Source organism: Colobus angolensis, unplaced genomic scaffold, assembly GCF_000951035.1.
Source record: "Colobus angolensis palliatus isolate OR3802 unplaced genomic scaffold, Cang.pa_1.0 Scaffold149, whole genome shotgun sequence".
In the NCBI taxonomy this organism is placed as follows: domain Eukaryota; kingdom Metazoa; phylum Chordata; class Mammalia; order Primates; family Cercopithecidae; genus Colobus; species Colobus angolensis.
Genome location: NW_012114588.1, coordinates 2,360,083 through 2,371,100, shown reverse-complemented (window position 1 = coordinate 2,371,100; position 11,018 = coordinate 2,360,083). Strand labels below are relative to the sequence as shown.

Sequence of the window (11,018 nt, the reverse complement as noted above, 5' to 3'; positions counted from 1 at the left end):
AAAAAAAAAAAAAAAAAGAAAGAAAACACCACCACTACCACCACGCCAATCCCCATTCCCCATCCCCTCACCCCAGCAGAAACTTAGACACATTCCTGGAAGGAGTAAAATGAGCCAGGCATGGCGTTGCATACCTGCAGTCCCAGCTACTTGGGAGGCCGAGGTGGGAGGATTGCTTGAACCCAGGAAGTAGAGGCTTCAGTGAGCTATGATTGCAGCACTGCACTCAAGCCTGGGCAACAGAACAGGATCCAAAAAAAAAAAAAAGAGGGGAGAGGGCAGAGCCAGGATTTGTTTCCAGGCTCTTGTTGCCTAGGTCCAACTCCTGGCTCCCGGAGCAGCCTGTCCTCCCTGCCTGGAACTCTGAGCAGGCTGGAGTCATGGAGTTGATTCCCAGAATCCCAGAGTCAGGGAGGCTGGGGGCAGGGGCAGGTCACTGGACAAACAGATCAAAGGTGAGACCAGTGTAGGGCTGCAGACCAGGCCAGGCCAGCTGGACGGGTACACCATGAGGTAGGTGGGCGCCCACAGACTCCCTGCAGGGTGTGGGGCGGGAGCACAGGCCTGGGCCCTCACCACCCCTGCCCTGCCTGCAGGCTGCTGACCCTCCTGGGCCTGCTGTGTAGCTCGGTGGCCACCCCCTCAGGCCCGAAGTGGCCTGAACCTGTGTTTGGGCGCCTGGCATCCCCTGGCTTTCCAGGGGAGTACGCCAATGACCAGGAGCGGCGCTGGACCCTGACCGCACCCCCTGGTTACCGCCTGCGCCTCTACTTCACCCACTTTGACCTGGAGCTCTCCCACCTCTGCGAGTACGACTTCGTCAAGGTGCCGTCAGGACGGGAGGGCTGGGGTCTCTCAGGATCAGGGGGTCCCCAAGGAGTAGCCAGGGTTCAGGGAGACCTGGGAGCAGGGGCCAGGCTTGGCCAGGAGGGAGATCAGGCCTGGGTCTTGCCTTCCCTCCCTGTGACACCTGACCCCACAGCTGAGCTCGGGGGCCAAGGTGCTGGCCACACTGTGTGGGCATGAGAGCACAGACACGGAGCGGGCCCCTGGCAACGACACCTTCTACTCGCCGGGCTCCAGCCTGGACATTACCTTCCACTCCGACTACTCCAACGAGCAGCCGTTCACAGGGTTCCAGGCCTTCTACGCAGCCGAGGGTGAGCCAAGGGGGGACCTGCGACATCTCAGTCTGTGCAGCTGACTGTGGGGGTAACTCTGTCTTAGGCCAGGCAGCCCTGCCTTCAGTTTCCCCACCTCCCCCAGGGCAGGGGAGGGGCCTCTGGCCTGACACCATCTGCAATGCAAAGACCAAAACAGCCATGACCATGACCTCCATTCACATGGGCTGAGCGCCAACTCTGAGCCAGGGACCTGAGGACAGCATCGCCTCAAGTGACACAGGGACTGGCCGGGTGCGGGGGCTCAGCCTGTAATTAAAGCACTTTAAGAGGCCGAGGCTGGCTGATCACTTGAGGTCAGGAGTTCAAGACCAGCCAGGGCAACACGGTGAAACTCCATCTCCACTAAAACTACAAAAATTAGCTGGGCATGGTGGCATGCCAGCTACTAGGGAGGCTGAGGCAGGAGAATTGTTTGAACCCGCGAGGCGGAGGCTGCGGTGAACTGAGATCATGCCACTGCACTCCAGCCTGGGCGACAGAGCGAGACTCCGTCTCAAAAAACAAAAAACGAAAATGATGCAGGGGCTGAGGACCCCATTTACGGCTGACAAAGTGGGGCCCTGCCAGCGGGAGCGCTGCCAGGATGTTTGATTTCAGATCTCAGTCCCTGCAGAGACCAACTGTGTGACCTCAGGCAAGTGGCTCAATTTCTCTGCTCCTTAGGAAGGGGCTGCAAGGGTTTGGCGCTGTAGCCCCGCCCCCTGGGTTTGATTGACTCCGTCATTAGCTGGGGGGCCTTGGGCCGGACACTGAAACTCCCTCTGGTTTAACAGAGGTGATGTTTGCATCTTTCTCCCAGTGCTGCCGGGAGCTTGCAGCGACCCTAGGCCTGTAGGTGATTGGCCCGGCACCAGTTCCCCACCCGAGACAGGATGAGGCCTCCTCTGAGGTCCACTCTGAGGTCACGGGTCTCCTGGGAGGAGGCCAGGCTGGATCCCGCCTCTCCCTCCTGACGGACTGCCTGGCCCTGCCTTTCCCCCCCCAGACATTGACGAGTGCCAGGTGGCCCCGGGAGAGGCGCCCGCCTGCGACCACCACTGCCACAACCACCTGGGTGGTTTCTACTGCTCCTGCCGTGTAGGCTACGTCCTGCACCGTAACAAGCGCACCTGCTCAGGTGAGGGAGGCTGCCTGGGCCCCAGCGCACCCTGTCCTGGCATACATGGGGCTCCTCAGGGCCATTGCTGCTTTGCCCAGGGGTGCAGAGGGCCCGGGCCCTGGACACTGGGTGCTTCTAGGCCCTCCCGCCTGCAGCTCTGCTTCTCAGCCCTGCTTCCCCTCCCAGCAGCCAGGCTCATTCCCACTGCCACCCTCCCCCACCAACTGAGGCTAATTCTAACACCTCGCCGTGTACCTGGCCCCACCTGGGTTCTGGGAACCCCTCATGTAGCCACTTCCCGCTGGGGCAGCCGTTGCCAGCTCCTGGGGTGGGAGAGTCGGGGGGATCTAGCCCTGGTTCCTTGGGACCCCATCCCTCCACCGTGACACCGGCCAGTGCTCCGGGGCATGGGCAGCCCCACCTGCTGGCACTGACACTGCCTGTCCACCCTTGGTTTCTCCCTCTCGGTGTCTCTCCTTGTCTCTCTGATCTCTCTTCCAGAGCAGAGCCTCTAGCCTCCCCTGGAGCTCCGGTCTGCCCAGCAGGTCAGAAGCCAGAGCCAGCCTGCTGGCCTCAGCTCCGGGTCGGGCTGAGATGGCTGTGCCCCAACTCTCATTCACCCCCCACAGACCCAATAATAAACCTGGCTCCACCCCACCTGCTGCTGCGTGTCTCTGGGGTGGGAGGGTCTGGAGGTGGTGGGGTGCGCTCCTCTCTGCCATCCCTCCTCACAGCCTCATGAACCCCAGGTCTGTGGGAGCCTCCTCCATGGGGCCACAGGCTCCTTGGCCAAAAGGGCTTACTCTCACCCCTGGTTTTGAAGATGAGACACTGAGACCCAGAGAGTGGCAGGGCCCCGCTCGCGTCCAGGTCCCCCAGAGCCCAGAGTAATCATGAACCACCCCTGGGTCTGGCCTGGAGGAGCCTGACCCACAGAGGAGACACCCTGGGAAGTATTCATGGGGGGAGCAATCTGGTCCCCCCAAATCCAGGGGTGATTCCCACTGCCCCATAGGACACTTCCATGTGGAAGAAGGCAGGTAATGTTGGGGCTCCCCACTTCCTAAAGGCCTCACAACTCGAATGCCCCCCACTGCAGCTGGGGGTGGGGTGGTGGTATGGGATGGGGACCAAGCCTTCCTTGAGGGGTGGAGCCCAGCCCGATGCCCTGCCTGTGGCAGCAGCATCAGCTGTTCCAGCGAGGAAGGAGCGCGCCAAACTCAGTCATCATCACTGTTGTCTTGAACTTCCAGGAGCTGCCCCCAGGGCAGGGGCCAGACCTGGCGGAAGGGGGTGATGAGAGACCCTTCTTCCGGACGGTTCCCCCAGGAACCCAGGGGGCTGGCTGGTCTTGGCTGGGTTCGGGTAGGAGACCCCTGATGAATAAACTTTGGAATCGCTGGGGTGGCTGTAGGGGAATTTGGGGGAGAGCCAAAGGGGCCCTTAGGCTCGAGGAGATGCCCCTCTCTTTTCCCGAATTCCCAGGGACCAAGGAGAGTGTCCCTTCTTCCTCCTTCTTGTGTGTCCATCCACCCCTGCCCTGCGCCCCGGCAGAGCCTGGTGGAACTCAGTGCTCTAGCCCCCACCCTGGGGTTGTAACTCTGGCCCAGGACACCACCACAGTCTCCGGGGGTGTGAGTGAGGGGCCCATGCACTCCATGAGGCTAAAGCCTCAAAGCAGGAGAAACCCCTTCTCTAAGTGGCCCCTCAGCCATCGGGTGGGTCGTTTGGTTTCTGGCTAAGCCTCAGGGGCTGGCCGTCTGCAGGGCCCAGCCCAACCCAGGGATGCAGATGTCCCAGCCACATCCCTGTCCCAGTTTCCTGCTCCCCAAGGCACCCACCCTGCTGTTGGTGCGAGGGCTGATGGAGGGCACACCAAGTCACTCCCCCGCCTTCCCTCCTTCCAGCCCTGTGCTCCAGCCAGGTCTTCACCCAGCGGTCTGGGGAGCTCAGCAGCCCTGAATACCCACAGCCGTACCCCAAACTCTCCAGTTGCACTTACAGCATCCGCCTGGAGGAGGGGTTCAGCGTCATTCTGGACTTTGTGGAGTCCTTCGATGTGGAGACGCACCCCGAAACCCTGTGTCCCTACGACTTTCTCAAGGTCTGGCTCCTGGGGCCATCATCTTGTCCCAGATCCTCCCCCTCAGCCCAGCTGCACCCCCTACTTCCTGCAGCACGGCCCCCACCATGTTCCCGTCACCTTCAGCGACCCCCCACCTCTCCAGGTGCTACGGGGGTCCAAAGCTGGGGCCTTCTGAGTACAAGCGTGGGAGGGAGAGCGGGGAGGGGCACCCCGATTTGTGGCCTGGGGTGGCTTCACTGGCTCTCCCTGAACTGCTGAGGAGGTGGGCTGCTTCCCTCTGGCCCAGGCCAGACCCGGGCAGCCGCTCCCCTGCTTTCATGAGCTTCTTTCTCAGATTCAAACAAACAGTGAAGAACATGGCCCATTCTGTGGGAAGACATTGCCCCGCAGGATTGAAACAAAAAGCAACACGGTGACCATCACCTTTGTCACAGATGAGTCAGGAGACCATACAGGCTGGAAGATCCACTACACGAGCACAGGTGAGCAAGTGGGTCTCAGATCCTGGCTGAAAGCACAGAGCTGCCCTCTCTCCTGGAGTGTCAAGGAGCTGTAGAGTGTGGGGCTCCTTCTGGGCCAGGACTAGGAAGGGACACCAGGTTTAGTGGTGTCTGAGGTATGAGGCAGCAGTCCTCTAAGGGGAAGCATTGGTTGTCCCTCCCTCCAGCCAGCCACCCATCCATCCTTCCACCACTCATCCTTCCAACCACCCATTCATCCATCCACTCATCCGTTTACCCACCCATCCTTCTGTCCACTCATCCTTCCAACCATCCATCAATCCACACCACCCATCCATCCTTTTGTCCACACAACCATCCACCCATTCTTCTACCTACCCATCCTATCCATCCATCCTTCTATTCAGCCATCCTTCTACCTACACATCCTTCATCCATTCATCCATTCATCCATCCATCTGTCCATTCACTCATACCTATCCATTCTTCTGTCATCAATCCATTCATCCTTCCAGCTATCCATCTATTCATCCACCTGTCCTTCTACCCACCTATCCTTCTTTTACCTACCTATTCTTCTATTCATCCACCATCCACCCATCCTACTACCCACTCATCCTTCTATCCACCCATCCTTTTACACATCCTTCTTTTTTTTTTTTTTTTTTTTTGAGGCGGAGTCTCGCTCTGTCGCCCAAGCTGGAGTGCAGTGGCTGGATCTCAGCTCACTGCAAGCTCCGCCTCCCGGGTTCATGCCATTCTCCTGCCTCAGCCTCCGGAGTAGCTGGGACTACAGGCGCCCACCACCTCGCCCGGCTAGTTTTTTGTATTTTTTAGTAAAGACGGGGTTTCACTGTGTTAGCCAGGATGATCTCGATCTCCTGACCTTGTGATCTGCCCGCCTCGGCCTCCCAAAGTGCTGGGATTACAGGCTTGAGCCACCGTGCCCAGCCTTTACCTACCACTCTTATCCATCCACCCTTCCACTCATCCTTCCATCCATCCATCTATCCATCCACCCATTGTTCTACCTACTTATCCATCCATGTACCCATCCATCCATTCATCTATCCACCAATTCTTCCACCTATCCATCTATCCATCCACTCATCCTTATATCCATCCATCCATCCATCCATCCTTCTGTCATCCACCCATCCACCCATCCTTCCACCCACCTATCCTTCTGTCAACCCGTCCTTCTATTCATCTACCCATCCACCCATCCTTCTACCTACACATCCTTCTATCCATCCATCCATTCATCCATCCATCCATCCATCCATCCATTCTTCCATCCATCCACCCACCCACCCACCCATTCTTCCACCCACTCATCCTCTATCCACCCATCCTTCTATTTATCTACCCATCCACCCACCTATCTATCCATCCATCCATTCATCTATCCATCCATCATCCATCCATCCATCATCCATCTATGTATCCATGCATCCATCCATCCATCCATTCCTTCCAGTTATCCATTTATCCACCCACCCATCCTTCTACTACCAATCCTACCCATCCATCCATCCACCCATTAATCCATCCTTCCAGCCATCTGTCTATCCATCCACCCATTCTTCTATCCATCCATCCATCCATCCATCCATCCATCCATCCATCCATCCACCAACCCACCCACCCATACTTCCAGCCATCTATCCATCCACTCATCCTTCTACCTACCCATCATTCCATCCATCCATCTATCCATCCATCCATCCACCATCCGTCTGTCCACCCACCCACTTATTCTTCTCTCCATTCATCCTTCTATTCATCCATCCATCCACCCATTCATCTATCTACACATCCTTCTATCTATCCACCCATCCATCCTTCCAGCTGTCCATCTCTCCACCCACCCATCCTTCTACCTACCAATCCCATCCATCCATCCCTCTGTCCATCCACTCATCCATCCATTCATCCATCTGACAATTTTCCCAGACATCTATCTATCCATCTGTCATCCTTCTACCTACCCATCCTTCCATTTATCCATCCATCCATCCATCCTTCTATCCATCTACTCACCCATCCATCCTTCTACCCACCCATCCTTCTATCCACCCATCCTATTCATCTACCCATCTACCCTTCCTTCTACCAACATATCCATCCATCCATTCATGCATCCTTCCTTCCTTCCTTCTATCCATCCATCTACCCACCCATCCATCTACCCACCCATCCTTCCACCCACCCATCCTTATATTCATCTACCCATCCACCCATCCTTCTACCTGTACATCCTTCTATCCATCCATCCATTCATCCATCCATCCATCCACCCACCCACCCATCCATCCATCCATCCATCCATCCATCCATCCATCCATCCATCCATCCACCCACCCACCCACCCATTCTCCCAGCCATCCGTCCACTCATTCTACCTACCCATCTTTCTATCCTTCCATCCTTTATCCACTCACCCACTCATTCTTCTATCCACCCATTCTTCTATTCATCTACACATCCATCCATCCATCCACCCATCCACTCATCCATCCTTCCAGCTGTCCATCTATCCACCCACTCATTATTCTCCCTACCAATTCTATCCATCCATCCACCCACCCATCCATTCATCCATCTACCCATTCTTCCAGCCATTCACCCACCCATCCTATCCATCCATCCTTCTTCTTTTTTTTTTTTTGACAGAGTCTCTCTCTGTTGCCAGGCTGGAGTGCAGTGGCACAATCTCAGCTCACTGCAACCTCTGCCTCCTGGATACAAGTGATTCTCCTGCCTCAGCCTCCAGAGTAGCTGGGATTACAGGCATGCGCCACCGTGCCTAGATAATTTTTGTATTTTTAGTAGAGGCAGGGTTTCACCATGTTGGCCAGGATGGTCTTGATCTCTTGACCTCATGATCTGCCTGCCTTGGCCCCCCAAAGTGCTGGGATTACAGACGTGAACCACCGAGCCCAGGCCCATCAATCCATCCTTCTATACATCTATCCACCCACCCACTCATCCTTCCATCCACCCATCCTTCTAGCCATCCATTCCTCTATTCATCCAACCATCCACCCATCCTTCCACCTACACATCCTTCTATGTATCCATCCATCCATCCATCCTTACAGCTGTCCATCTATCCACCCACCCATTCTTCTGCCTACCAATCCTATCCATCCATCCATCCATCCATCCATCCACCCACCCATCCATTTACTCATCCACCCATTCTTCCAGCCATTCACCTACCCACCCATCCTATCCATCTAACCATCCATCCATCCTTCTATCCATCTACCTACCCACCCACCCACCCATCCTTCCATCCACCCATCCTTCTATCTATCCATTCTTCTATTCATCCAACCATCCACCCATCCTTCTACCCACACATCTTTCTATCTATCCATCCATCCATCCATCCTTCCAGCTATCCATCTATCCACCCACCCATCCTTCTACTTACCAATCCTATTCATCTATCCATCCATGCATCCATTCATACTTCCATCCATCCACCCACCCACCCATATATCCATCCATGCATCCATCCATCCATTCATCCAGCCAGTCATTCATCTATCCATCCACCCATCTTTCTACCTACCAATCCCACTCATCCATCCATTCATGCTTTCATCCATCCTTCCAGTCATTCATCTGTCCATTCATCAATTCTTCTACCTTACTTATCTTTCTATCCAGCCAGCCATCTATCCATCCACCCATCCTTCTGCCTACCAATCCTTCTATCCACCAATCTGTTCATCCATCTGTCCATCCATCCATCCACCATCCTTCCATCCACCATCATTCCATCCTGTGGATGTGTACCAGGGATATGTAACATGGAAGCCACAGTTCCAGCAGCCTCTGCTCAGTCCAGTGAGGGAACAGTCACAGAAACATAACCAGAACCCTGTGGCAAGCACAGCCTAGAGCCAAGCACTGGACAATGTGAGAGTCCAAAGGAGGACCTCACCAGACAGGGGCTAGGAGCTAGGAAGCGATCCTGGAATAGGAAATGCCAAGATTGAATTTAAAGGATAAGTTGGTATTGGACAGAGTTCTAGGTGGCAGAAAAGCATGCGCAAAAGCCCCCCAGAGGCTTCAGTCTTCAAGGTGTGGAGCTGTAGAAGGTGAGGGGTGGGTATGAGTTGGGGCAGGGGAAAAAGGAGTTCTGACCATGGAGGGTTGCACTAGAGCCACAACTTGAGGAGTATGCAGCCAGATCTACACACTCTACCTCTCAGGACCACCCCTACTGGCCCTGGCTCTGCCCTCTGAGGCCCTGCCAGAACTGCCACCACTTCTTCCTCATGACAGACACTCAAGTGCTAGAAGCCCTGGGCTCCCACAGGTCCACCAAGGCTATCCCTGGAGATTGATTCCTCAAGGGGAGACTTTGGGACCTGCATGGGACTGAGAGCTGCCCCAGGCCACAGGCTGGGTCAGGTGCACCCAGCTGCTCCAGCAGCTTGGCAGAGACCACTGGGCCCTAGCAGGTGCCGGAGGGAGGAGAGTACTCAGAAACTGACCGGTGGGTTTTAAGGGGCAGCTGGGGAGCACTGAAGCCTTGGGGTGAGTGAAGGCCAGGGTTTGGGGGCCAGAGTGGAATGCAGTGTCCTGGTGGGTTGAGCACTGTGGATAGGTGCTCATGAGGGGCGGCTGTGAGGGTGAATTACAGCTCCACCAAGCACTAGCCTAGGTGCTTTGTATTTGATCTTCACAACAGCCCTGGAGCAACTATTATCACATCACCTGCTCCCCATCTTGCAGATGAAGAAACTGAGGTTCCGAGAGGTTACACATAACCACTGGGAAATGGAGAGTTACAATTTAAACCCAGCTCCAGTCCCATGCAGGTCCCAAAGCCTCCCCCGAGCTCTCTTCCTCAAAGTTACACTCTGTCTCGGTTTCCAGCGTGGCTCTGAAGTTCCTGGCATAGAGCAGACATTCTATTTATGGGGACTGCCCCATCTTCCCACATACCCGGCTTTCTCACATACCTTTGGCTCAGTCCCAGGGAAAACAAGAAACCTTAATTTGCAAAAGCACCTGAGAGTTTAATCTTGCCGTTGGTGTTAAATCTTAAGAACCCTACCCCACGAATGGCAAGCTCTCTTTACATGTTAAGTATTTCCTTTATAAACTAAGAACTTCAGATGGCTCGATTCGGACTTGGCAGCTATAGACCTCATCAAAACCAATAAACCTGGTTTCCTCTGCGCAGCGCAGCCTTGCCCTTATCCGATGGCGCCACCTAATGGCCACGTTTCACCTGTGCAAGCCAAATACATCCTGAAAGACAGCTTCTCCATCTTTTGCGAGACTGGCTATGAGCTTCTGCAAGTGAGTTAAAACAAGACTAAGTACACCACCATCAATCACGATCGCTTTGAAATGTGAACATATTTCTATCTGCAGATATGTGAAAGGAAAGTGGGAAAATCGTGTCAGCATGATTTCTTCTGTCTATCTTTAAATGATAAAAAGCCAAGAAATGAGTTTGCAGAGGACAAAAAAGATGGCTATGGAAAATTTGATTCTGGGAATTCTGCCCTTTCTTTCTTTTTCTTTTCTTTTCTTTTTTTTTTTTTGAGACGGAATCTCGCTCTGTCACCCAGGCTGGAGTGCAGTAGCGCGATCTCGGCTCACTGCAAGCGCCACCTCCCGGGTTTACGCCATTCTCTTGCCTCAGCCTCCCGAGTAGCTGGAATTACAGGTGCCCGCCGCCACGCCTGGCTAATTTTTTGTATTTTTAGTAGACACAGGCTTTCACCGTGTTAACCAGGATGGTCTCGATCTCCTGACCTCGTGATGCGCCCGTCTCGGCCTCCCAAAGTGCTGGGATTACAGGCGTGAGCCACTGCACCTGGCCTCTTTCTTTTTTCTTTAAACATAACTTTAAATTTACGTAAGCGAGCCCTTTGTTTTAAAGCTACTTTGGAAAGCTGGTGATGAAAATAGGCAATTTGGCCAGGCACAGGGGCTCACACCTGTATTCCCAGCACTTTGGGAGGCCAAGGCAGGCAGATCACTTGAGGCCAGGAGTTCGAGACCAGTCTGGCCAACGTGGTGAAACCCCATCTCTACTAAAAATATAAAAATTAGGCCGGGCGTGGTGGCTCACACCTGTAATCCCAGCACTTTGGGAGGCCGAGGCCGGCAGATCACGAGGTCAGGAGATCGAGACCATCCTGGCCAACATG

General features: G+C 54.7%; 1 protein-coding gene across 1 annotated transcript in view; it reads left to right on the top strand.

The window, feature by feature from the left end:
- The first annotated feature begins 482 nt into the window (after positions 1-482).
- The window catches only part of MASP2 (mannan-binding lectin serine peptidase 2), a 22,842-nt gene continuing 12,306 nt past the window's right edge, over positions 483-11,018 (top strand). Inside the window, exons 1-8 of the mRNA XM_011935803.1 lie at positions 483-513; positions 597-825; positions 983-1,160; positions 2,170-2,301; positions 4,191-4,387; positions 4,704-4,851; positions 10,040-10,158; positions 10,471-10,483. Coding sequence (XP_011791193.1) covers positions 509-513; positions 597-825; positions 983-1,160; positions 2,170-2,301; positions 4,191-4,387; positions 4,704-4,851; positions 10,040-10,158; positions 10,471-10,483 — 1,021 coding nt within the window. The 5' untranslated portion in view covers positions 483-508. The remainder of the gene's footprint in view (positions 514-596; positions 826-982; positions 1,161-2,169; positions 2,302-4,190; positions 4,388-4,703; positions 4,852-10,039; positions 10,159-10,470; positions 10,484-11,018) is intronic.